Source organism: Annulohypoxylon maeteangense, assembly GCF_022496945.1.
Source record: "Annulohypoxylon maeteangense strain CBS 123835 unplaced genomic scaffold GGS22scaffold_27, whole genome shotgun sequence".
Classification (NCBI taxonomy): Eukaryota; Fungi; Ascomycota; class Sordariomycetes; order Xylariales; family Hypoxylaceae; genus Annulohypoxylon; species Annulohypoxylon maeteangense.
In genome coordinates, this window is record NW_025953274.1 from 68,694 (window position 1) to 94,794 (window position 26,101).

Genomic DNA, 26,101 nt, shown 5'->3' on the forward strand with positions numbered 1-26,101 from the left:
TAAGGAATCTTTTATGTTCCTATCCATCGTAACAACCTTCTTCGTATTTCCCTTTTCCTCTTATTAACCACTCCTCCAATTTCTCGTGACCAACACCAATCTCTCTCTACATACACAAACACGTCATTCATTTCTAAACCAATATGGAGTCTTCACGCGGCCCCCCGAGGGTCAAAAACAAGGCCGCCGCGCCCATTCAGATATCCGCCGAGCAGCTTCTTCGAGAAGCAGTCGACCGACAGGAGACGTCCTTACAGGCACCGACCCAACGCTTTGGCGATCTGGAAGAGCTTCACGAATTTCAAGGCCGGAAACGGAGGGAATTCGAAGACTATGTCCGCCGAAACAGGATTAATATGAACAACTGGATGCGCTACGCTGCATGGGAGCTCGAGCAGAAAGAGTTCAAGCGCGCGCGATCCATCTTCGAACGAGCCTTGGACGTTGATTCGACATCTGTCGTACTATGGATTCGATATATCGAGGCCGAGATGAAAAATAGGAATATTAATCATGCGAGAAACCTCCTTGACCGTGCCGTCACTATCCTACCCAGAGTCGATAAGTTGTGGTATAAATATGTTTACATGGAGGAGATGCTGGGTAATATCCCCGGAACGCGACAAGTGTTCGAGAGGTGGATATCATGGGAACCGGACGAGGCGGCGTGGAGTGCTTACATCAAAATGGAGAAACGGTACGGTGAATTCCAGCGAGCCCGTGATATATTCGAGCGCTTCACCATCGTACACCCGGAGCCACGAAATTGGATCAAATGGGCTAAATTCGAGGAAGAATATGGAACCAGTGATCTAGTCAGGGAAGTTTTTGGTTCCGCGGTTGAAGCTTTAGGAGATGAATTTGTCGACGAGAGACTCTTCATTGCTTACGCCAGGTTTGAGGCCAAACTCAAGGAGTATGAACGGGCTAGGGCTATTTACAAGTACGCCCTAGACCGGCTCCCGCGATCAAAATCTATGGGCTTGCACAAGGCCTACACCACTTTCGAGAAGCAGTACGGCGACCAAGACGGTGTTGAGGATGTTATTCTATCAAAGCGAAGGCGACTTTACGAAGATCAGATCAAAGAGAACCCGAAAAACTACGATATATGGTTTGATTATGCACGATTGGAAGAGACTTCAGGTGACCTGGATCGAGTAAGGGATGTGTACGAGCGAGCAGTGGCGCAAATTCCGCCAACACAGGAGAAGAGGCACTGGCGCCGATACATCTACTTGTGGATCTTCTACGCGATCTGGGAAGAGATGGAGGCAAAGGACGTTAGCAGAGCGCGCCAGATTTACAAATTATGCCTCGACCTAATTCCCCACAAGAAATTCACTTTTGCCAAGGTCTGGCTTCTAAAAGCACAATTTGAAATACGGCAGGGCGAATTAACAGCTGCGCGAAAGACTCTGGGGCAAGCGATTGGCATGTGCCCGAAAGACAGATTATTCAAGGGCTATATCGAGCTTGAACTGAAGTTGTTCGAATTCGTGCGATGTCGAACGCTCTACGAGAAGCATGTTGAGTGGAATTCAGCTAATTGCCAAACATGGATCAAATTCGCCGAACTTGAAAGGGGACTAGATGACCTTGACCGAACAAGAGCCATTTTCGAACTTGCTATCAACCAACAAGTTCTGGATATGCCAGAGCTACTGTGGAAGGCATATATTGATTTCGAGGAAGAGGAGGGCGAATATGACAAGACACGTGACCTATACGAGAGATTACTAGAGAAGACGGATCATGTCAAGGTCTGGATCAGCTACGCTCACTTCGAGATCAATATCCCAGAAGAGGAAGAGGAAGCAGGTGAGGAAGAGGAGCGGCCAGTCAGCGAGGAGGCAAAGACCAGGGCTCGTGGCGTGTTCGAGCGTGCTCATAAATGCATGAAGGAGAAAGAGCTCAAGGAAGAGAGGGTTTCCCTGCTCAACGCCTGGCTGTCTTTCGAGCGCACCCATGGTTCGGCAGAGGATATTGAGAAAGTCCAGAAGCAGATGCCGCGGAGAACCAAGCGCAGACGCAGACTCGAGGATGACACATACGAGGAGTACATTGATTATATCTTCCCAGCAGATGACGAACAGAAACAGGATTTGTCGAAATTGCTGGCTATGGCTCAAGCTTGGAAGCAAGGTGGTGGTGTTGTCAGCTAACCGAGCTTGCTGCTTTTTATACTCAACATACACAACCAAGATACCATAGATGCGAGTCTATAATCCGATATTGTACATAATATAGGCTATTACATGAACGAAGCCGGTGTAATAAAACCATCGGAAACGGCTCGGTTACCAAATTGTTCAACCAACCAAGTATCATCTCTGAATGTCCTCGCGTGTGTGTTCTTTAAACCCATCCTACTAGACTGCGAAGTCAATCTTCATTCCTCGGATCCATCTCTATTCGGAACGCATGCCAAGCTGTGGAGGAAGGTGACTACATAGTATTGCGGCTCAATCCCTTATCACGCCAAGCCATCGACAGAGCTTGAAGGAACTACACCTTGAAGTTTCCGGTGCTCTTATTCGGATTTTCTGCTGGATACGTAGGTACCTAGTATTATTATGTCTCTGAATCTTTCTACGGTCGTCGGGTAATTATGATACTCCGTCGGGAGAAATAGGCATAGGAATGCAAAACGCATATATACATACATGTAAGTAGTATCAAGTAGAATCGTTGTCCTGTCAAGGAGCATGTTTGGTAGAACCCCAACTTTGGCGAGACCCCTGTCCGAACTTTTTCCCAAAGGTGAGAAATGTCCGCGGACGATCTAGGGGAGTGGTATAATATTTCGTGGGATATTTGCTCTCGCTCCACGCCGCGGGTCCGAAAGGGAAGAAGGCGGTCAGCACGATGACATCATGAATTTATTAGCCCGCCATTACTGTGCTACGGGAAAGTCGCGACAGGATATCATGTTACCGTACGGTTGCAGATAATATTTCCAGTGGGACCTTTACACCTATCCCCCGATTCGTACCTTGGTCCCGATCTTCGTCTCCCTGCGCGAAATGGGTAGACGCAACGACGATCAGTTATATATTAGAGACACATAAGGTCGCCAGGTCGAATGCAACGCCCTTTATTCCTTCTCCGCCATGGTTTTTTCCACGGGTTTCTACTCTAGTGTATGCAAGCGAAGGAAACATGTATACCGATACATATACCTGTGGAAGAATGGCCTCCAGTCGGGTACAGGCAGACTACACCCGTGACAGGTCAGTTACACTAATCAACCTGAATCTGCACAGCATTCTCGCCCAACAGCGCCTCCTCAAGATCGTTAGGTATCTGTAATCGCATAGGGCCATGAGTAAGCAAGTATGGTTTGTATGCGTGAAATATATAACCTGACTATAAAAGAGAGAGATAACACAAGAAACAAGACCAATAAGAGCAAGGAAAAAACTTCGTGGCTTCATCCAATCAGATGTCATCCTGGATTCATAATCGTCATCGTCAAAGACTGGGAACAGGCCCCCGGAAATATACCCAAGCAATTCGAGCCTACAGATCTACCCTCTTCCCCTCTCCCACATATACAACACCAAGTATTATTAGATCCTGTTGGTAGATCCTCCATCTAGTCTCGACCCATCGATATGTGCCACGCGTGCGTTAGCTTAGTGTGACCCCTTTTTTCGCTTTTTTTCCTCCTTCTATGTATGTACTCAGCCGGGACCTGATCTCCTAGATCCTATCCCGTCCCATAAGAACCCTGCAGGTGCCGTTACCGTCTCGGTCGCATTCCCATTACGACCCCTTGACCACAACGTCGGAATCGTAGAGACACCAATCTTGCCCAATTTTGCTGGATAGCGGGGCATGAACTCCGGATGCTCAAATCGGTTTGTAAGAACGAGAGACACGAGCCCAAGCCCGCGGTATTCGGCCAACCACTGTCAGCTGTGGCTGCATGGCTGCTCTGTGCTTGTCCTGCATAGGTAGGGGTCGGTGCTTCTAGAGGCCATGACCCGTTTCCGGTAACACGAGTTAAGACTCAGGTAGCACACGTAAATCCCTTGTTGCATTAAAGCCGGACGTGTACACATTAATTGTCGTGGCGGTGGCGGTGGTGACGCCCATCTGTCACAAAACCAATTAATATCAGTAAAAAAGCTCAAGTTATGTAGGTATTCATAAAATTTTGCGCATCGTTAGGAGATTCAGATGAGATTCAGATGAGATGCAACACGACAACGAGACTGTGTTTCTATCTCAAACAAACAAAAAAAACGACCGAGGTTAGTTTCATAATTGTTCGAGGCAGATAAATTTTAACCTATCTCGAACGCCTTCTTTTAAAATTTTGTATTATCCAAAATCATAATTCATAATATGTCGTAGATCGTAAGGAGGTATGAGGCAGACGTGTATACTGTCAGACCATACGTGTATGTGATTAGGCGCACAGCGATTTAAGGTCCACGTGAAAGTGATGGTGGATGGTCTGTCCACGCAACCTATCATCTTCTGTCGTAGCCCAACGGGGGAGCGGGCAAAGCAGCAGAGTAGGGATTCCCATCGGTGTAACGAGGACCCTCTTCATACCGATTTTCTTTCGGTGGAGCTGAAGAATTCCAATTGTCAGCCCTGGACCTGCCACTATAGCTGGAATTTGCCCGCTTCAGTCGCTCCAGTCGCCTTTCGTGGCGTCGCTGCCTTTCCTCTTTCCACTCAGTAACTGCCTTGGCCTGTTCTCGAGCTTCCTTGAGTTCCGAGATAGCGCCCTTGACGCCCATAGCCGCGATGCCTACCGAAGCCGCATCTTGCAGAAGTGCCTTAGTCCTCAGCTTCCTGGCCTCCTCTGGGCTTAATTTGCCTTCCTTGACTGCTCTATGCCTTGCATCGCGCTGTCCCATGCTGCCATACACGTTGTGGGCGGCGTGGATAGTAGCGACAGCTGCCAATCCCGTCGTAACGAGTTGTTTACGTCGCATCTTCGACGTCATTTTCTTATCTTCATCTGAATCTCCAAGATCGCTACTGGAAGCGGAACTAGACCTACCTTTTCTTGAGCGTGATCCACTACGTGATCTTCCACCACCGATAGACCGCTCCTCCTCATCATAATCATCATAAGAATCGTGAGTCGCGGGGCCTCGTCCACCTCTCATGTAGGCCCGAGACTTATGATCATCATCGTCGTCATAACGACCGCCTGAGGAGCTCCTGTGACGACTCTTGCGAGACGGCCGGTCATCATAGTAACTATCATCATCGCGGTGATCTGGGTCGCTACCGATGCCGATCTTAGCAAGACTACGCCGCGCTTTGTCGACAACGCTACGGCTGCGACTACGGCTACTGCGACGCCTGCGTGGGGAAGGGCTGCGACTATCATATGAGTCGACACTGTCTCCCCGGCGTGATCGGGATCGGCTTCGGCTGCCAACGAGTTTCTTGGCGGTCAAAGCGCCTAAACCTGCGGTCGCTAATGCCGCGAGACCGCTTCCCCCTGAGCCGCCCTCGGATCGAGCACGAGAACGGGATCTGCTCCGGCCTGTCCTCCGATCTTCTTCAATGTCTTTTCTAGAGCCATGCAACATGCGATTGCCGAGAAGACCACCGACAACAGCTTCGACAAGGTGGCGCTTGCTGTCCTTTGAAGGATCGTGGGCAGCGTCGATAGTTGCAGCACCTGCAGCTGCGGTAAGAACTCGCTTCATCTTCTCTCCCTTCCAACCACCTGGTTCCTTAGCAACTCGGAAAGCCTCTGCGGCACCGGCGACGAGTGAGGCCTTGGCAGCCTTTTGCATTCTAGCCGCAGGGGTATCCCGTGAACTTTTTCTGCTGTCTCGCGAACGGTACGAGTCTGGGCTACCACGGCGGCTTCCATGGCGGCTTCTCGAATCCTTATCAGAGCCGGCACCGCCAGTTAGAGCTTTAATAGCACCCCCGAGACCAGCGGCAGCCAGTGCATTCTCAAGAAAAGACTTATTGCCCTTGTGGTCCCTTGGGTCTTCATCTTCGTCGTCGGAGTAGTACTCGACGACACGGCCATCCCGACCCTTATGAACGATGTAGGTTGACTTTTTATCCTCCTTACTAGAATGCTTGTTATAGTAATCGGCTCCCTGGTAACCAGCAAAAGCGCCAGCTGCGCCAAGAGCGGCGGAGGCGGCTACATTGCGGTGAACATCGACACCTTCCTTCTCAGCTTCGCGACGATCCCAAAGCTCCTTAGCGCCAGCGGCAAGGAGACCTCCGGCGACGGCGGCAATGATCTTTTCTTGCTTGGATAGAACGCGGTTGCGGCTTCTCTCCTCTTCCTCGTAATAGACGCTACCAGGTTTCTTGTGACGGCGCTCCTTAGGCGCAGTATCGTAGGAGCGACGGCCTTCATAGTAGTAATCATCGTAACCAGGTTCAGCCGATCGGGTTCTACGGACATCCCGGGAGTAACCAGGAGGAGGGAAGTCTCGGTGGATTTCCTCGACTGACAACTCACTATCTTCGCGCGCTCTAGGGACAAGCGCATTCCTACTATTCGGGTTTACTCTGTAGTAGGTTTCCTGAGTCTCGGTGTAGCGGGGACTTGCCCTGTCACGCCTTTCGTCATGGTGGTACCGGCGGGAATACTCGCGCGGGGGAGCATCGTACGGGTCGTACGCGGACATCGTTGGCGCTTCGACGGACCAAAGCTTATTATTGTCTATTATTGACTAGCAGCTCGATCGATGAAGCGGATAAAGGTTAAAATTGATTTAGGGAGCAGGTAAGGTTGGGAGTATGATGGGAGTATGGGAGTATGAGAGTATGAGAGTGGGAGTATTGAAAGTATGAGGGAGTATGAGTAATGAGCAATTGGACGGAATGGACGTAATGAATGACAAGCCACTGCGGGGCAAGGGCTAGTTGAGGCGAGTCTTAGGCGTAAATGATGCAGTGCGAATGACGATGATCAGAGTGGGCAGGGGTGGGGTGGGGTGGTTAAGGAAACTTTTCGAACTAAGTTAAATCGAGTTTGGTCGCAGTTGGAGCGGGGTGGCTATTAATGTGTTGCAGCTGGAGAAAACAAGCTTGAAGATGTGTGTAACCTGACGGGCTACCTTTGACGTCAACCCCCATAAGCGTATTGTATCTATTAGAAGCAACACTTGCACTACATTGACGTACTAAGTTGCGATTACGAAGAACCCGACTTGGAAGAAGCCAAGTAACTAATAAGTTAAATCCAAGTTTTATAGCGGAGAGTACGTAGTATGTGTAAGCTATTTTCCTTCCTACCATTTCCCAGATAATTACCTAGACAGCTAGACAAGGTAAATTGAAGAAAAATGAGAAAAATTGTTGATAGAAGACACCCGACTGTTCTAAAATCTTACTGCGCCCCCGGTGAAAGCGATATCATGCGGAATGCGAAGCCACTTTACGCTAACTGAATTTGCATATTAGGTATCTAGGTAGGTACCTAGGTCCTACCTGGTAGGTATAGAAACATCCACATCGCCGGATTCCCGAAGCAGGTTCGGATCAAGTGTATGTCTAGCGTTAAAAATTGATAGGAACATATCAAAACGACACTTCCTATATTATCTCAACTCACTAATATTTAGACGCCCGATTCCTAACAAATGTTAGGTACGTTAGGTATCATACTAGGTGATCTACTTGGTACTTTAGGTACCTATCATGAGAAACTAACCCAATATTAACACTCGTTTATGTATCGGTATCACGTCACTAGCTTCATATTTACACACCTCTAGGGCTACCCATTCATGTAGGTAGCCTATTCAGGGCATTTTTACGAGCCTTGGAATCTATGAAACAGGGGTCTCGTTTATCTGAGAAGCCCGGGGAACAACAAGTCTGCAACATGTTGTCTTACCACCATATCTATAGTTGCTAAGCAAAATCTATCCAACTGTTAATCGTCCTGGATATACCTACCGCAAGTGATATAAAGCTATGTTGTGGTACGCCTTAATATCTATGGATACTGAAAGTTAGGTATGTATGTACCTAGTTACTCGTCTACCGCATAGGTAATTGTATTGTCGTAGGAACCGCCCGGATTTATTGATAGTCGGGCAAATATTGTAAGACGGCGCAATGGGGACCCGTGTAATCTACTAGATAGGTAGTAATAATTATCAAGCGATGCGGCTCAAGGACTACGTTCATAGCCCCCAATTCTGCATCATCTACAAACTTATAGGACGTAGATCACGCTGTTCGCGTAATGAACTAGCGACCAATGGTATAGTGGCTACCTACTTATGAAGCTAATCACATATGCAAGTCCTAAGTCAAGGCTAACAGCATGTATGTAGTCTAGGGGTTTAGGATCCTATGTCATCGAATGATAGTAAAGTACTAGGTAGATCCAATGAGCCTTGGCCTTGATCTTCTACCCGAAAGAATCGACGTCTACGAAGTATTATTATATAAGAATGTCTACACCGTGGCTTTGATAGAGTAGGTACCTAGTAGACATAAATATTGATCTATTATGACAAGGCAGTCTTTGTGTCTATAATTTGACCAGAAACTGCGAAAAGGGGATAACTACGCCCAACAAACAAGCAATATGGATCACCTAGATTCTCATGTAAGCACCGTAGAATGCCTAGTAGACAGGAAAGCAAGACAGTAGTGATTAGCACGATTAGTAGCTTTCAAATCCACCATCAAACAAACGATATTCTTAGCGCTACTAGGTATTGTAATATATCGCCCATAAAGACTACCTATAGTATATACATACTACCCACTCCTCTTAAGCGCAACATCACAAGCAAACCAACTCCGATACACACGCATACCACACCATTTTAAATATCCGTAACATAGATAGCTCGATGTATCACAACTCCACGGGGCGTCTTGCCAATATGCATACCTGTGTATATACGAAACTCGGATCCGACAGCTGACCCCCTACTCAAATAAATAGATAAATAGAAACAAAACTCCGATCCTATATCGCCTACACCCCCCTTTTTTGAGCTCATCCCCCGAACAACGACGATCTATCGCGGGAAGAGAGAAGAAAAAAAGAGAACGGAGGGAAATTCGAGAAACGAAGAACCACCCTGAGCACCCGAGCCAGATTCGCCCGCCTCCGTTGTATATGTATATATAAATGTACTCCTTGAACATTCCCCTCCCCTTACCTATTTATGGGTTACGTATTCCTAAGTGGCAAGTATATATTTAGAAGAATAAGATGGTATGGTCTGATGGCCCTACTATGACCCGAAGTGTTCGCCGTGGGGTTGGCGGCTATTAAGAAACATATCTAATGTCTCGGTGTAGAGCTCCTTTTGACTGGTGGTAGCCTGGACGTGCGGATTTGTCTCGAGTGCGTCAGCCCACTGCTGCCACCGCGTGCGTGGCATTGGGTCTCCCCAACTGCGTAGCTCTCGGAGGATACGGGACATACGCAGGACGAAGGGCGCGAAGTGAATGTCTACGAGACACAAGTCTCCTCCGAGAAAATACGGACCCTAAATATAGGAGAACGGTGAGAAAAAAGTTCATCACTCGGATACGACGGAGTGTGTGTGTGGATGAGTATGTGAACCTTACCCTTTCGTCAGCAGCTTGGACGAGGGCCGCTATTTCACCTTGAAGCTTCTCCCTGTACTCGGCCTGTTTCGCAAAGTCGGTTGCCCTCGCCAGAGCAAAGAATGCTGGGACGATTTTGGCGTTGATCTAAACAGGTTAGCTAGGCCCATTGCGCTTCTCGTATCGTGAGAGTATCTTGACGGTAACCCACGTGATCAATCCACAGTCTGCAGTTTGCTTTCAGCCTCGGATCCGTGGGGAAAAGGGGCACCGTCCGGTCACGGTCCTCGAGCTAGCAAGAAAAAGCGAAGTCAGTAACCGCGACGACGGGTCCTACGACACGGGGCACGACAGGTAGCTTACATATTCTAGAATGATGGCACTCTCGCCGCTGGCCCATTCACCTTCCCGAATGGCCGGGACTAGGCCTCGAGGGTTTGCCTCTAGCAACTGGGTCGGGCGCTTGAACGGGTCTGTCTCGCAGTACTGGTACTGCATGCCCTTCGCTTCGAGGGCAATCCATACTCTTTGGGAAAAGGGACTGGCAAGGGAAGGCCCATCAGCGTGGGTGGCAGTTTGCGGTCTAGAAATAATTACTTACCAAAAGCAAGCAGCATATATCTTCAGGTCATGCTCCTTCGCGTGCTTCTTTGCCGTTGCGAGCGCGTTTCCTGACATCTTCTTTGGTAGCGGCTTCTATAGTTATGAGTTAGTATTTCTGGATCCGTGGCCGAGGTTTTGTTATGTACTAGAAAAGATTGGTAATGGAATGAAAAGGGCGCGGTCGGCGACAGGGGATGTTCCATATCCCAATAAAGATTTCTTTCCTCCGCTATGTCGAGTGAATATAACAACCCATAGATCAATTATATCTTGACAGATCTTTTCCCATATATAAAACCGGGTACAAAGGTAACCACGTCTATGATACAAGGAGTAACCCACCTGGATCTTCTTTGCCTCCTTCTCTTGCGCAGCAATATACCTCTGAACGGTAGATTTCTTAATCTCATCGCTTTTTTCCAGGCTATGTTTGTGAGGACCAGCGACACCGTCGCCCTTCCCGTTTCCCCCATTTCCATTAACACGTTGTATGGTCCAAAACTTTTCCCCGTTTAAGTGAGCATCTACAGGCCGCGACAGACCGTCGCCAAACGTTTGTTGTTGTTGTTGCTGCTGCTGCTGTTGCTGCGGGGGTTGGTAGGCACTCGATTGCGCCAAATTGAAGGTCGCATCCCCGTCAGGAAGAATCGTCGCCCCTGGGAAATATTCGGTTATCTTGATCTTGACATCGCAGAGATCCCTCTCGCGCGCACTTCGTTTCCGTTTCTTCTTGGAGGGGTCATCCGATTTAGGGGTACCCGGCGGTCGTCCTTTCATTCGGCAATCCCAGTAATGCGAGATGAACGGTTTACGTTTGTACTTCTGCGTGGATCGATGAGAATAAACATTGTCGATATGAGGGAAGTAAGTCTCGAATCTGGCGTGTTATTATTAGTCTAATGTCTTTGTTCTATAGGACTACCTGCTTCCTACTGGTCATTAGTCAAAATGATAGTATCGTCAACATTGAATAGCTTCTCGCGCCAAGCTTGTAGGTCAGGTGGGTCAACGACTATCCTATTGACCAATTGGCCATGGGGTCTCTGTTCGGAAGCTTCGGGACCCGAGGAATTGACTTGCGAGGGCTGGGGGAACAAGTCCTCTTCTGGCTGAAGCTGAGGCACTACATTAGGCTGAGCCATTGGGTTTTGTGTTAGGATACCAAATTGGCCATGCGCGGGCGGCGCCGAATGCGAGGATGGTGGTGGGAGAGGAGCATGATGCTGATGTGGGGTTCGATGGAGGTCGGACGTGGATTGGTTATGCGTGTTCTGGAGCATGTGAGCCGGATTAGGATCCTGATCGAATCCATCTCGACCGTGCGGAACAAAGTCGCCTTGAACAACAGGTACGGTCGGTACGGCGTGTAAACGCTGGAGGTGTTGTTGGAAGACGGCTGAATCTGCGGGATCGAGGGGGGATAGGCCGATATTCGGGTGCGACGACAGGGACGGGACTCGGAAGTGATGCGCTTGAGGCGGGTGATGATCGTGATGGCGAATATCGTGCGACAAAGGACCTTCAGAGACGGGCGGCGGCGGGGGAGGGATAGAAGTAGGAGGCGGTTGAGGTGGAGGCGGCGGTTGTGGTGGGAAGGAAGAAACAGAGGCGGGGTCCATTATTATGGAGGATGGAAGCCGAAAGCTTGAAGCTGGAAGCTATCGACGATGATTGATGCGTCTGCTATATTTCTTGGTGATGAGCGATTATGGTGATGCTGCTGCTGGTTGATGCCTCTGAACATATCCGGCGCAGCTCACCAGCTTCGTTTTTACCCCATTCTCAGGTCGGGTGTCGAGGGCGAAGTGTCTTCGCCGTCAAGATCATGATTTGGCTGGTAAGTTAGTTAAGGAATACCTTTTTCTAGGACGTAGTAAACCAAATTGGGATGATCGAATCGGACGATACCGGCAAAGCGGAAAGGAGTCTAGTTATGTTACTTTAAGCTACTTCAAGTTACCTTAAGTTACCTTAAGTTACCTAGAACGTTACAAAGAGGTAAAATAATAATAATAATAAATTATCAGATGAAAGTGTAAAAAAGCGCCGATAGAAGCTGAAAGTTGCACCTGGTAGAAGACCTAAGGCAGCTCAAGAGAATTGCCCCGCCTCATGGGTCCTTCCTTCAACCCCAATCCCCCTCCCCAGTCAGAAAAAAAAAAATCCACTGGCTGTTTCCCGTTCGTCCCTGTTTGTGCCAGGGCGGCCAGACCTAGCTCCTTGAATTTGTTATGTGATCTAATCCTAAAGTGGCAAATGAACACTTGTACCTTATCATTCGAGGACCCACATGCCGAGAAACGGCCAGAACCTAAAGTAGTTCTCAGCGCTAGCGACTATACCAACGGTACAAATCCTACCTAACCAACCTAACATAAAATATGTAATGGTAATAATTGGTACCGAATAGTAATAATAACATCCTATTAGCTACGAATGATCAGAAACGACCAATAGAGGAATTGGACCCTGACGATCTAAGATCTCATCCAGCCAGCCAGCCAGCCAGCCCAGCTTACATACCAACATACCAGTATACCTGCTAGGTACCAACAGTCTCTTGCCCCTCCTTTCGATAGATCCCGAACTCCAACACCTCTTATTATCAAACACGTTGGATTAGGAATATAAAAATAACATCTTTTTCCTGACTTGTCCGGGTTATAATACGAGGCAAGCTTACGTGCTGCATCTGTTTCATTCGTACCATCTAGACTACATATCTAGGCTATCTGTACCTATCTATTATAGGAATCCCTGTGACATCCCGGACCTCCCTATGATAAATGATGATATATGGCTTTGACTAATAGAAATAGAAATAACCGGAGATAAGTCACTAGGAGGTTGTACAATATGTATATTGATGTTATAAGACTTGAGGTATTCCACCTTACTCTTTGCGTATATACCTGTGTACATTGCATAAATATTTTACTATTTCATGTGTGAGATTGGAGTATAGAGGTAGGAGGGATTCGCCCCGTCACCTAAGTAGGTACATATCTAATAGTACAACCAGTACGCCATCCACGTCATGTCATAACTTGTGTCCTATACAGCTCGGAACGAGCGTTACCTCCGCATCGAAGGTGAGCATGTAACATCCCTTGATAGATACCCAACCCAGCATAAATCCTGTGTATCCATCTTACCCCTATCTTTTCGTTTTTTTTTTAAAAAGATACCGTGATCGGGGGAATTCCCTGACTAGCCATAAACCCTCATGAACCCTACGGACCCGAATCCCACAACTCCATTCGCATCTCCATCAGATGCTGAAGCACTCCCTCTGCTACCGGTGTCATGCCAGTACCAGTACCTGTCTGCCCAGGCCAGTTATTTGGCATCGTGAAGCCGTTCCCAGACGGGTCCACCGTGCCGAAGGACTGTTCGGGAGTCATGCCCATGCCGCTACCGCCCATCTGAAAGAAAGCCGTTGCATCTATGTCTGATTGCGAGCTTAGATTTTGGTGGGAGCCGACAGGACTGGTATCAAATGACGTTCTACCGCTCGGGTTCCCTATATGACCGCCGCCATTTGTACTCTGACGGTTATCCGAGCCACTGCTCGAGTTCGGGGTTGGTTGGTTTGACGCGCCGTTAGTGTTCGAAGATGCCGACAGATCGTTCGAGTCGCTCCCCGCAGCGTCCACATACCCTCCCGGGTATAAGATGGGCGGGATTATTTCCTGGTTGCAATGGTCCGGAAGTGCGCTCCGCTCGCGCGTAGGCATCTGTTGGTCCCTCGGAAGCCAGTTCTGGCCCGTGAAATCGTCTGACCCCTGCCTGCCGCTTATCGGATTCGGGTGTTCGCACTGGCCTATATTTGTATTGCTTGGCGGGTTGTCCGTTGTTATATTCGCGTGGCGATATGCGAGAATGCCTCCACCAGCGCTGCCATTTTCGGGCTCACAGTGCTTTGCATCATGTTTACCCATCTTTGGGATTCTGATGCCGGAACCGGGCTACACAATTGATGTCAGTGACATGAGTATGCGTCGTTATGAAATAGGGGACCTACACTATCCGCACTCCTTGGGAAGGCAGTCTTGAGTTTGGGTATCCTCGTCCCCAATGCTTCCAAGTCGACATCTAATTGCACCAAGAACGATTCGGTCAAGGGGTTCTTTCTCTTCAACGCGTTCATGGCAGCGAGGAGGAATCGTAGCGAGTCCGCTGTTTGGCTATCGTCTGGCCGACTTTTTAGGTATTGTACGAAAACCCGTGCAGCAACATATAGGCAGAATGATATAAACGGGTTCATCTAGAACACTGTTAGACGATGGGACCTCTTACGTCTCGTTCTTCTTCAGGGACTACTTACGGCGCACAAGTCCAAGTGTGACACCATTCTCATAATGCTAGCGATCTCATTCGCCGCCGTGATGCAGCGAACTTTGCTTTCCGCGCTAACAGAGGGCGGGAGTTTGTTCCTATCCGCTTTAAAAATGGCGGCTTGGTGAAGACAGATTGTCGAAGTGTGGATATTCATATTAGTAAATACAATGTTCGGGTTGGCAAGTCCGATAGGAAGCTTTAGGTGGTTAGGTAGACAGAGCGAGGTGTTTAGGAGAATATTATCCATATTTCTGTGACGTTTCCAGAACTCTCCGTTGAGGTCATGGTCGCGATCATCGGCGTCGGGTCGGTGGAGATGAACGAGGTTCCGGCCAAATAGACAGGCCATTAGGACAATGCCTCCGAATGACGAGAGCTTTGCGGCTCCAGCTGGGCACATGGACTCCGCAAGTGACTGTGTTTGTTCCGGTCGGCTCATTTCGAATGCCTCCTCCGAAGAAGGCAAGTTGGTCATCACATCTCGCTCATCGATTGTCATAGGCCAACCCGTTCCAATACTGGCGTATCTGTCCTGGCAGAAAGCCATCCAGAAAGTCCGCCGCCTCTCTTCCCGCTCAGTCCAGTCACGAGGAGGTGGTAGACACTGCTTTACGTCGAGGCCTGATCCATCTAACCTATGAAGTCCGATCCTAGATGTTATAAGTATAATAATCTTACAACGGAGTCTAGTTAAGTCACTCACATCTGGCATAGGCGCACAGCCGCACCTGTGCTCATCCACGCTCTCGGGAAGTACATCATCTTAAACTCATATGAGGCAAGTAGTACGTGAGTTTGGGCATGAGCTACTGAAATCATGTGCTCGCCATAGCCTTTAACGTAATCTGCCTCCACGTATTTACGAGCGCGTTGGTAGAAGAGGTCTTTCAAGTCCGCGTACTTGTCTGCCACAGCACAGGCTTGTGTCCAGATAGCGTACCGTAATGCAACAGGAGGCCTTTGGTTTGGCGCCCTAAAGGGTGGGTAAGCTTGGAGGACAAAATAGACACATACAGGTTGTAAAGCATCGACATCGACAGGTAAGGAGACAGAAATGACAGAAATGACAGAAAGGAAATAGACAAATCATACAGATTCATCGCCGCCAGGTATCGGAATTTGTGAATCATTGGCAGCGACGGGTGGATTTTATCGAAATATATCTGATGGCTGAAGGACTCAGTTAGTTGAGGTCAACCCGCATTCATGACACAGGATCGCTTACAGCTCGTCGATCGTCTCTTGAGGTGGGAGAGGTTCTTCTAATCCCAAGCCGATCATCTCCCACGTGAAGCTATTATCCATACCATTCATATTCATAGACATATTCCCATTAAAATTGAAATCGTCTAAACCACCGCTGGCTTGAGGCGATTCCCCATTGAACCGCCATCGATCCATATCTCGGTCATTGGTGATACCTATAGAAGGGTTTGTGACATTGAAGTTTGGGGTTGGAGGAGCCTGTTGTTGAGGACGGCTCTGCTCGAAGGTGACGTTGGGAGTTTTGGCCGTATCAGGACTAACGTTGAACGACGGCGGCTCCTGGGCTTTGTTCAAAAGCGTCTCGACTTGTTCTATGCAGGAACGAGATGTCTTAGTATATATTCTCTCGGGAACAAATTTATCTGACTAGACTGATACTCACTTAACCTCTCTTCCAATGCCTTCACGTAGCCTCTTTTTGGGCCACTCTTTCGTCTCACTTCATCGTATGCGCATGCATGTCCCAATCTCGTACAGGTGCTACAACTAGGCTTAATGCCATCGCATCTCAGCTTGCGTTTCCGGCATATCATGCACGCTAATCGTTTCGGTCTAGGAACATTGTCATTGTTCTGGCTTTGAGGCGCGGCTGATGGACTCGTATCGGCGTTCGGACTAGCATCTTGAGAGCCGGAGTCGTTGGCCGTGGTGCCATGGGCCTCTCCAGTTGACGTCGACATTAGAACAATTGGGGCAATATAGTTAAAGGGGTTAATTATATAAAGTCCGCTAAGTATCGGCAAGGGGAATCCGGGTAGGGAAACGTGTGAATTCCAGGTCGCGCGTCGGTTTCGAGCTACTAGATATTACAGCGGCTCAAGGATGAGCGCCTCAGTATCGCCACACCCCGATTGATACTGGTGCAATGAGATCTAGGTAGCGGGGCAACTCAATACTCTTCTCTTCACTCTTTTCTCCCATTCGCTTTTTTCTTCTTCATTAATACTTCTTCTCAATGGTTTCGATCGATCGATATCTCGAGTCGGTGAGATTCAGATCTTATGGTCTTATGATCGGAGATAGAATCCCGAAGTTGGTTGTAACTTGTAAGAAGAAGAATGGAAGGCTGAAGGCTGAAGGGATGTGGCCTTGGGGGTCTCGAATCTAGCAAGGTGGGGAATTAGGATCCCATCTATTACCAGAATCTCTTTCTCTTTCTCTACACGCAATTGTCTTGTGACTATTTCGGTGCCAAGAAATTAAGGCTAAATAGTCATTTCAATCTGACAAGATTTACTTACAAGTATGTACGATGTATTTTTGTAGGTTAATTTCTTAGAAGTCTCGGCTTCATTTGAGACTACGCAGCCATGTCAGCCCAAGAAAAAAATATACATAGTAGAATCCCCAACATACTAGCATACCATGTAACCATGTAGGCAGCAGCCAGAAGGGGGGAGGTCTACGAATGTGAAAATAAGAGCGGATATGGAGAAGACCCCGGTCGCCTGTGACCACCAATTAGACTACAGAACAGAGGGGAGGGATCTAGTCTTAATTATTAATCACATACCTGTAGGTAGTAGGCCTAAGTATCCCGTACTAATGTAAATCAAGGACGCATAAACTCGCTTTAGGGCTGAAAGTGGGTATCGAGATATATCGTACTTAGTAAGGGCGGTGACCAACAGTTCATCCTCTGGATACTTGTGCGAACACACGCAGGTATGAGGTAAGGTATGCATACTACCTAGTATGTAGGTAGTAGCCCCGTAAGCTTTCTTTCTCCGTATTTACCTAGCAGCTCAGGTATTAATAGGTAGGTACTTAAATACGTACAGCAACATCGAAGCTTCTGCAAATCAGCGGAGCCTAGTCTCTTAAAGGCCGCATATTTCGAGGACATTCTCCTTATTTTGCACCGCCTCAAATTTGACAACCAATTAGTTCACCGGCAACCACCCCTCCCCCCTAGTAGATAGGCGGTGCCCAACGTCAAGCATCCCATACCTACATAGGTACTCAGGTATGTAATACCTCTGATTGTGGGATATAGACAGGCGTATAGCTTAGAAGCGTTTCCTCTCCATAGCACCCCGCGTTTTCTTATAATTCTTCTTGTCAATTTAGAGACTTTGACCACATCTCCGAGTGTGATAGATCAGAGTCCAGATCGTCCTATTTCCCTCCAGTGCTTGCGCCTATTACTCGTAGATTTCCTGAGTCGGCATAGGCGAGCGCATACCGATTCGGAGCCCAAACCACAACTGGCGAAGGTGTCGTGGTCTTGTAAGTGCAGAGATGTTCTCCTGTCTCGGAATTGAAGAATTCTAAACCGGAGCCTGTAGATATATAATTGTTAGGGAAACCCGAATTATTTAAACCAAGATAACGATTGAATTCTGATCTGACCTTCGTCGCTTCCCCCTACTATGTAGAGACCGTCCCATGAGAAACCTGGGCAACATTGTTAACAAGCGTCAAGTTGTAAATCCTATCGACAGCGTACTTAGACTGCGAACTGGACCACTCATCTTAGTCGCGGTTCTAAGGCAGTTCCATTCCGTCGTTTCCCAGAGTGCAATTAGCGAGTCTGTTCCACCTGTAGCTAGGTACCGATTGAACGGATGTAGCTCGACAGTGATGCAGGATGAGGTATGGCCGGTTAATACAAACTCGGCCTCCGGTCCTTTTTTGTAGTTGAACTGATAAGCAGGCTCGAAACTCGGGAATGAGAGGATTCTCGTCTTCCCCTCTCCAGTTGTAGAAAATATCCTCTCTCCGCTCCAGCAAAATGCGATGCTATTCGTTTGAACAGGCTGTTGATGTGATGAAATCGGTGTATTTTGAGTAGGTGAAATAACAAATAGTTTGTCATCCTAGTCCAATTAGTAAGAGCTAAGCAAAGGAGTCAGATCAATATGTCTACCTTGTTTCCGACTACGACACATTCGCCTTTGGGCGCCCAGGCCAGGGTAAAGGTTTCTCCTAAACCTTTAACTTCGTTCAAGACTTGCTTGGTCTTGACGTCCCAAAACCTGACCACACCATCGCTACTCACACTGCACAACTCGAGTTCCTTTACAGGATTGAAAGCAACCTTTTCGATAGACGCAGTATGGCCTTTCAATTCCGTTGTTTGACGGACATTAGGCTTGTCCGCATTCCCTTGAACCAACCAGTCAGTAACCGAGTATTGATTCGTTATCATATTGAATTCACAGGGACATGGCAATCTACATAATAAATGCGAAGCCTGTTTGTATTACCAAGGAGCGTTTGTTACGAGGTAAGTTGAGAGTGGGTGACGTACAAACTCGTAGTGTCTTGTCTACGCAACCAGTTGCAATATAGGTGCCTAGGGGATTCCAGGCAATTGTACGGATGCTGGTGATATTGGTCAGCAAGAGATACACAGGGCATGTTTTGTTCAAGAACAAGTGTGAAGTCATATTTATATATGTTGGTGTTACCAAATCTACAGCATTCATAATCATGACCTCGGAACGGCGAAGAGGCTTAGAAGGAATATAAACAAAGATAAATGATAATTAACCTACTTCGTTTGAGCTTTACTCGCACTTGGATCGTGGTAAACGGTCGGCTTCAAAGAGGGAAGTAGAGTCTTTAACCTCTCAGGCGCCACAGACGTTCTAGGTGCTATGCGCGCCATGATGAGGCTTACCGACTGGATGATATTTTAATATGGATATGATCAGATCAGGTGTAGACTTGCATCTCAGAGTCTGTCGTTCGTTAAAGCTCCCAGAAGAAGAAGGCAAAAAAGGACGAGTAAATAGAAATGTAAAAGTTGAAAGTTAAAAGTTGCGTGTTGTTGAAAAATGCCTACCTAGTATTGTCTATAAGCTTAAATATTGTTTGGTGTTTCCCTTGTCTGAGATACCTGTACTATATCTACTTAATCCCCCTAGAAGCAAGTGGGTCTTTCTGTGTACTCAGGTAGCCCGTAGTTGCCCATACCCTGGTCCGGCCAACCAGGTACCTAAATCTAATAGGTGTTACAGCCATACGTAGTGCCTGTATTGTACATTGAACAATTGGCCCAGTTGACGACTAATAGTGATCCAAGGCCAACCTTAACCCTTTTTAAAGTTGAAGCTCGTCTATTCTATTCTCATACATCGCATCGCGATGTTGAAAACTGACGGGACGTTCACATAACGGCACGATTGGCTGTTCATATTCTTATTACACCTGACCTATGACCTGCCGATGCTTAAGGTATACGGATGAAGGTTCTAAGCGCCTGCATTAGCCATGTACTGGCCCATTGGAACACCTAGAATCTATGCGACAACCACCAGCCAAGCTTCATCTAAGTCAAACTTCGTCGTGTCCAACGATGGCACTGCCTCTATTACGACCGCCGATACCGAATCCTTATCGAGTGCCGAACCACCTCCTCCCGTGCTGTTAGATGAGAAAGATAGAAACATACCAGATACCCATATACCGCCTGTCACCCCCGGCCTCAGGACACCGGCTACACCGGCTATTAACTCAGTAGAGCATGACGTCTATCACGATGGAAGCAACTCCAACTCGCTGCAATACCTCACGGAGTCTGATGGAGGGGGCATTCCAGCTGGAGATCCAATTGTTGCCTTGAAAGTATCTAGGACTGGCCATCTGTTTGCCATTATCACGCCCACTACGATGACGATATGGCAAACCAAGGTTCGTCATCTATGTAACCGATTTTCCTCTTCGCATTATATGCTAACCTCAACAATGCCCTCACGTAGCCTACTGTAATCCAGGCCGTTGTCGTCCGATCCGAAACGTCCATAAGGTCCTATGGCACTAATGTCGCACTTTTACTTAGACCCGATTCTGTCATATTCGTCGTTCAAACAAGTCTAGGATATCTAATAACGTATTCACTTGCCACCGATGCCGAATCCCGCGTTTATAAGCCTCGTTTTTCAGACCACAGTAATATCCAAAGACGGAGGCAAAGCCATTTTGGGGGGCCTGGTAACAATACACCTGATCAAATCTTATTAGGTCCTGGCGAGGGAACCGGAGTTCGCGACATAAGTGTCCGATTTCGTAGGGTGATCAAAGTTGATGCTGGTATCGAATGTGCTATAGCTCTTGATGAAGAGTTGGTTGTTGCCACTAAGAAACCGGCCGCCGTTCAATGTATTCGGTGGACCCCGGATAGTACTGGTAACCAAACGAGTACCGAGCTGGTAAGCCGCATGGGTTGGTTGGAGAAGAAAGTGACAATCAAGGAAATGACACACGACCGACCGATGAACCTTTCCACGTGGGTTACAAGCGATGGGAAAGCGTATGCAGTCCAACGTATCTCGGCTACTAAAGCCAAGGAGAACCCCGACTTCGATCCGAAGAAGTTATTCAAAGGTTATTGCTTCCATTCACCACACGGAGAGAGTGATCGTGCTGTTAAGGCCGTCGTCAACGCTAGGTTTTCGCTTATCGCCGTGGGTTGTACGGATGGGAGCATCCGCGTATACTCCGCTAGAGATTACGCTGGCAATATCCCGCCTTCTCATGTACACCAACTCCCGGTCTCGTCAGAAACCTCAGGCGTCCTGAGGACGTTAAACTATTCACCAGATGGGTACTGCCTATTTGCGGGTTACGAAAGCGGATGGGCGACGTGGAGTGTGTTTGGCAAGACTGCCGGTCACAGCTTCAACACCAACCCTTCTATCACTTCTGCCAACCAGGAGAGCTGGCTAGGTGGTATTATAGATGCCAGCTGGGTTGGCGGTGCTTCTGAGATCCTCATGGTTGCTCGTCAGAGCGAGGCCATTTGGCTACTCGAGATGGCGCGAAGCGCAGTGACTGGTTGCTATACTCCGCCAAACCTCTTTCGCACCGTGCTGCAGAGTTCGTCCACGGTCATGGTTTACCGAGGCTATGATCTCCCAGACTTGACTAGCATATCTGCCGAGCCTTTTTTATGGCACAATGCTAGAATTCCCTCCAATTACCTTCTAAATCAATGGCCCATCAAATGTACTGTCGTGTCTGCTGACGGTAGATACGTTGCAGTTGCAGGCAGGCGCGGACTTGCACACTACAGTGTTAACAGCGGCAGATGGAAGACCTTTGCGAATGAAGCCATGGAAAATGAATTTCAGGTCAGGGGCGGGATGTGTTGGTATCAGCATATCCTGGTAGCAGCTGTTGAAGCCAATAGATCGTATGAGCTCCGGCTCTACTCAAGAGAGGCAGCCCTTGACAGCTCTACTGTCGTGTTCACTCAGCAAATGCCGGCACCTATTGTCTTGATCACGCCATCGGGAGAGGACTCTCTGCTCGTCTACACTTACGATAATCTCCTTTACCACTTTGTTTTTGCCCCCGTCTCCGGTGCCATGCGGCCCATACAGGTTGGACAAATTGCATTTCACGGTATTGTTAGATCGCCTGCGAGGGTGAGAGGCCTCAGTTGGATATTGCCCGAAAACCAGATGATCGATGGCGATCCCTCACAGGACGTCGCATTTGCGTCGGTGCTATTCCTAGTGGATGGAAAACTCGTTCTCCTTCAGCCGTCAGTGAACAGCGAAGGCCAGCTTAAATATGACATGCGTGTCATATCTCATAACGTGGAATTCTACGCCAGTATGAGAGATCAGTTATCGGTCAATTTATTAAGTGAATCTAGTGCACAGTATTCCGTGGAAGCTGAGGAAAATGGTCTTCGGAATTCACTATGGGTATTTGAGGGCCATGAACTAAAGGTTTGGCCTGATGTTCAAGATGTCCTACGAGCGACTTCAGTAGGGCCCACGGCTGAGCTACCCCCCACAGTCTCTATGCCAATCGACTTCTACCCCCTCTCTATTCTAATGGGTAAGGGAATCGTGCTGGGAGTTGAACCTGAATTAGTCCAACGGAGAGACGTCAGTTTCTCTTTCTTCCGTTTCTCTATCAGGGTAGGCAGCCCGGCTCGCTACGTCATCTCCTATATTAAGTTAACCGTCTATAGACTCATCTTTTCCTCCCCGAAGTTCTCCGATTTCATTTAGTCGCAAGCAACGCCGCCGCTGCGCTTAAATTAGCCCGGCAATACCAAAATCTCGAGTACTTCGCACATGGTTTAGAGGTACTACTTCATCATGTTCTCGATGAAGAAGTTGACTCAGCGCCGAAACCTGAAGCTGCCATCCTCCCCCGAGTTCTTTCGCTTTTGTCGTCGTTCAGACAATACCTGGATATTGTAGTCCAATGCACCAGGAAAACGGAGGTCAGGTCATGGCGAACACTTTTCGCGTACCTACCTCCACCGCAAGAATTGTTTGAAGAGTCGCTTCAGCGTGGCTCGTTGAAGACAGCTGGTGGTTATCTACTAATACTACATACATTCGAAGAGCTAGGTGCCGCATCGGAACAGTCCGTGCGTCTATTCTCGCGAGCCATCAGAGAAGAAGATTGGGAGCTTTGCAAGGAGCTGGCCCGGTTCCTAGCAGCAATGGACGAAAGTGGAGAGACATTAAGGGAGGCGATGGAATTGGTCAACATCCGAGTCAAGCAAGATTCCGATGATACTGATATAAGTAGCAGGCTTGAGGTACCACAGCTGAAGACTAATGGTACTTCCCGCTTAACGAGACAGAACTCGGAGACAGGTTCCGATATACAATCAGCCAGTGACATTAGCAGCTTTGGCACAGCAAGTCCAATATAGTGGGAATGGAATAGAGCTGGTAGCATAGGATAAAATGGGTTGGGGTGGGAAGTAATCCGCATTTTTTCGTCCACCAGGTAGTTAGGAGCTGAAGGATCGCATTGTAACTCTTAGGTCCTCTTCAACACGCTTTTAAAAAGGCAGAAAGGCGGAAAGGCGGGAATGAAGCGGGCTCAGGCCAATCTGAGATTTCACTATCCAGTACGGTTTTTCTATGGAGTTAATTAGGTGAAATGAAATTCAAATATCGAAAAATGCAAACAGACTCCTGCACCTACCTCACATTGACATAATCACCGGTAAATCACCGGCTGATAAGTTACTAGGTCACATCATGGATATGTCAAGAAAGCCACATTACCTAAGCTGAAGTATTTAGGTACCAAATCTGCCAATCCATATCCCTGGATAGGATTTGAGGCTGAGATAGGACCCACCTGGATTTTAAATCCCCACCCCACCAGAAGCCCACCAAACATTTCACAGTACATATTCTATCGTCAACGTCTAAGGACAAGGTTGGCTGCGTATTTGCGCCCGAACCCGTCCACCGCCACTATTTTTTCTCAAGCGCCATCTCATCCCAGGATTATCGTTATTCTTCGACGTTGCTTCTTGGTGTCGTTGGAGTCTAACCAGTACGGTTGTGTCGCGTCGTCGCGCTACTCTCGGTCCAACTGACAGCTAGCTAGCCAGTCTATCACGACTGCCTCGTCGCAGCCATGATGGACGAGTTCGCCTCAGAGTCCGATAGCGACTATACCAGCTATTGGCGAGACTGGGTAAGTGCAAATATTTACAATAATTAGATTGTCTTACCGCCCATGCCCTTTCACCCTTGTCTGGGGCCTTCCTTTGTTTTAAGTACACGTTTCCGGGATCGGATCATATGCAACATGCCTCGATAAGACGACAACATCATCTATGACCCCCCGTGGGTAGCTATATGACATCGTCAATATTACAATGTTAGCTATTAATCATGGATTACTCAACTTCGGAAATGTCTCTATGCATACAGAAGGGGTTGGCACAAGAGACCCTCTTCTTGAGAACTCACTTCCCTTTTCTTGTCCTTCCCAGGACCTCTGACTGGATATCTATCGTTAGTACTAGGGATCCTTGACGTATACCGTTCACCAGAGTCACATTTTTCCAGTTTTATATATATCTACCCTAGGCTTGGGCGATTTAGACGCTTTACCGAGACCTTTTCTTGTTCTGATACTAATTCGTCACTTTAGTTCATCTCCTCGCGCGGACACGAGTATTTCTGCGAGATTGACGAGGATTACCTAACTGATCGGTTTAATCTAACTGGACTTAACACGGAGGTCCAATACTATCAGTATGCTCTTGATTTAATTACAGATGTATTCGACCTCGACTGCGACGATGAAATGAGAGAGACCATTGAGAAGTCGGCTCGTCATTTGTATGGTTTAATCCATGCTCGCTACATCGTCACTACTCGTGGCCTAGCAAAAATGGTATTATTTAATCGATTTACTACTTGCCTCCTAACAAGCTAACGACTATCCCATAGTTGGACAAGTATAAGAAAGCTGACTTCGGCAAATGCCCACGAGTCTTCTGCCATTCTCATCCGCTTTTGCCTATGGGTCAAACAGATCTCCCTCATCAGAAACCTGTCAAGCTTTACTGTGCTCGATGTGAAGACGTCTACAACCCCAAGTCTTCTCGACACGCCATTATAGATGGCGCGTACTTTGGGACATCCTTCCACAACATCATGTTCCAGGTCTATCCGGCGCTAGTTCCTCCGAAGAGCGCCGACCGATATATTCCTCGCGTCTACGGATTTAAAGTACACGCCACGGCCGCGCTGATTCGCTGGCAAAATACCCAACGCGCGGACATGCTTCGACGGTTACGAAAGCTGGAGATAGAGAGCGGGTTCAAAGACGACCTTGGCGACGATGATCTCGAGGAGGAGGACGAGGAGGAGGAAGATGTAGAGCTTGAGGCGATGGAAGGAGAGATCGCGGGCTGATTTTTGGTTACTCTACCACATTCGATGTATGCTTTGGGATCGCAATACTCCCCTTGCGCTTTCCGACGCATATCTCTTCTTACATCCGACGTTCTCCAGATTCGTGTTAGCGCAGGTTCTACTCTGTGCCCTTAATGGAATACCGACTTGATGTGGGGAATAAACATGAAATGGGTGGTGCTGGTGGTATTAGTAATGAAGACACAAATTTGGCATTATGTCGGCGTTTGAGAAGGATGGTTTGTCATTCTACGGCGTTCAGAAGATTCCCCGAGCATATAGTAGTATCCCGGCATTGGTAACCCGCAACCATAGGACACTAATAAAGTGCATCTCCGTAATCTCTCCGTAAACCCAATTTCCCATGCCATCGTGCCTATCTACGCCCTGTAGAAGATGATTGCAAATATAATTATCATTCATATGATCCATCCGCATTGAAAATTTGCAGAAATCAAATAGATATGTTACGTAATAGACGAATTAACGGTCACATTAGTTCTCGATCATACCGGACTGAGTTTCTACTGTGCTGCCCTTGACGATTTCGTATATGTTGTCAGTATAACTAGGTACCTACCTAGGTAGTCAGATGGTAGTTAAGCAGGCGTAGCATGTGTAACACTTCTCTTATTACGAGAGACATCGAGGCAAATTGCATTATTTCGATATTAGAATAGGTACATATATGATCAGGTATATCATTTAGTGTGAAT

The 26,101-nt window shown here is 47.8% G+C and overlaps 7 protein-coding genes across 7 annotated transcripts; 3 read left to right on the top strand and 4 right to left on the bottom strand.

Moving 5' to 3' along the window:
- Positions 1-217: 217 nt before the first annotated feature.
- On the top strand, positions 218-2,340 carry GGS22DRAFT_175082 (cell cycle control protein). The gene has a single exon (XM_047963194.1). It carries the CDS (start codon positions 357-359, stop codon positions 2,163-2,165), a length of 1,809 nt encoding a protein of 602 aa, XP_047814200.1. The 5' UTR covers positions 218-356; the 3' UTR covers positions 2,166-2,340.
- Positions 2,341-4,041: 1,701 nt separating this feature from the next.
- On the bottom strand, positions 4,042-6,976 carry GGS22DRAFT_84953 (uncharacterized protein). The gene has a single exon (XM_047968270.1). It carries the CDS (start codon positions 6,633-6,635, stop codon positions 4,482-4,484), a length of 2,154 nt encoding a protein of 717 aa, XP_047814201.1. The 5' UTR covers positions 6,636-6,976; the 3' UTR covers positions 4,042-4,481.
- A 1,691-nt stretch (positions 6,977-8,667) lies between these two features.
- On the bottom strand, positions 8,668-12,270 carry GGS22DRAFT_175089 (uncharacterized protein). Its single transcript, XM_047963195.1, has 7 exons — positions 11,068-12,270; positions 10,477-11,011; positions 10,133-10,227; positions 9,895-10,072; positions 9,743-9,823; positions 9,553-9,678; positions 8,668-9,470 (listed from the first exon to the last, which is right to left on the bottom strand). Exons 1-7 carry the CDS (start codon positions 11,751-11,753, stop codon positions 9,213-9,215), a joined length of 1,959 nt encoding a protein of 652 aa, XP_047814202.1. The 5' UTR covers positions 11,754-12,270; the 3' UTR covers positions 8,668-9,212.
- A 750-nt stretch (positions 12,271-13,020) lies between these two features.
- On the bottom strand, positions 13,021-17,157 carry GGS22DRAFT_175095 (uncharacterized protein). The gene is made up of 9 exons (XM_047963196.1): positions 17,098-17,157; positions 16,983-17,041; positions 16,124-16,845; positions 15,701-16,052; positions 15,568-15,645; positions 15,179-15,448; positions 14,462-15,125; positions 14,159-14,401; positions 13,021-14,102 (listed from the first exon to the last, which is right to left on the bottom strand). The coding sequence occupies exons 3-9, from the start codon at positions 16,419-16,421 to the stop codon at positions 13,368-13,370; spliced, it is 2,640 nt and encodes an 879-aa protein (XP_047814203.1). The 5' UTR covers positions 16,422-16,845; positions 16,983-17,041; positions 17,098-17,157; the 3' UTR covers positions 13,021-13,367.
- A 97-nt stretch (positions 17,158-17,254) lies between these two features.
- On the bottom strand, positions 17,255-19,550 carry GGS22DRAFT_175096 (WD40 repeat-like protein). The gene is made up of 6 exons (XM_047963197.1): positions 19,242-19,550; positions 18,995-19,068; positions 18,611-18,849; positions 18,191-18,560; positions 18,094-18,138; positions 17,255-18,023 (listed from the first exon to the last, which is right to left on the bottom strand). Exons 1-6 carry the CDS (start codon positions 19,352-19,354, stop codon positions 17,860-17,862), a joined length of 1,005 nt encoding a protein of 334 aa, XP_047814204.1. The 5' UTR covers positions 19,355-19,550; the 3' UTR covers positions 17,255-17,859.
- Positions 19,551-19,757: 207 nt separating this feature from the next.
- GGS22DRAFT_175098 (RIC1-domain-containing protein) lies at positions 19,758-23,616 on the top strand. Its single transcript, XM_047963198.1, has 3 exons — positions 19,758-20,379; positions 20,448-22,619; positions 22,673-23,616. Exons 1-3 carry the CDS (start codon positions 19,960-19,962, stop codon positions 23,369-23,371), a joined length of 3,291 nt encoding a protein of 1,096 aa, XP_047814205.1. The 5' UTR covers positions 19,758-19,959; the 3' UTR covers positions 23,372-23,616.
- Positions 23,617-23,855: 239 nt separating this feature from the next.
- Positions 23,856-25,738, top strand: GGS22DRAFT_175100 (casein kinase II, regulatory subunit). The gene is made up of 3 exons (XM_047963199.1): positions 23,856-24,153; positions 24,616-24,861; positions 24,918-25,738. Exons 1-3 carry the CDS (start codon positions 24,094-24,096, stop codon positions 25,383-25,385), a joined length of 774 nt encoding a protein of 257 aa, XP_047814206.1. The 5' UTR covers positions 23,856-24,093; the 3' UTR covers positions 25,386-25,738.
- The last annotated feature ends 363 nt before the right edge of the window (positions 25,739-26,101 follow it).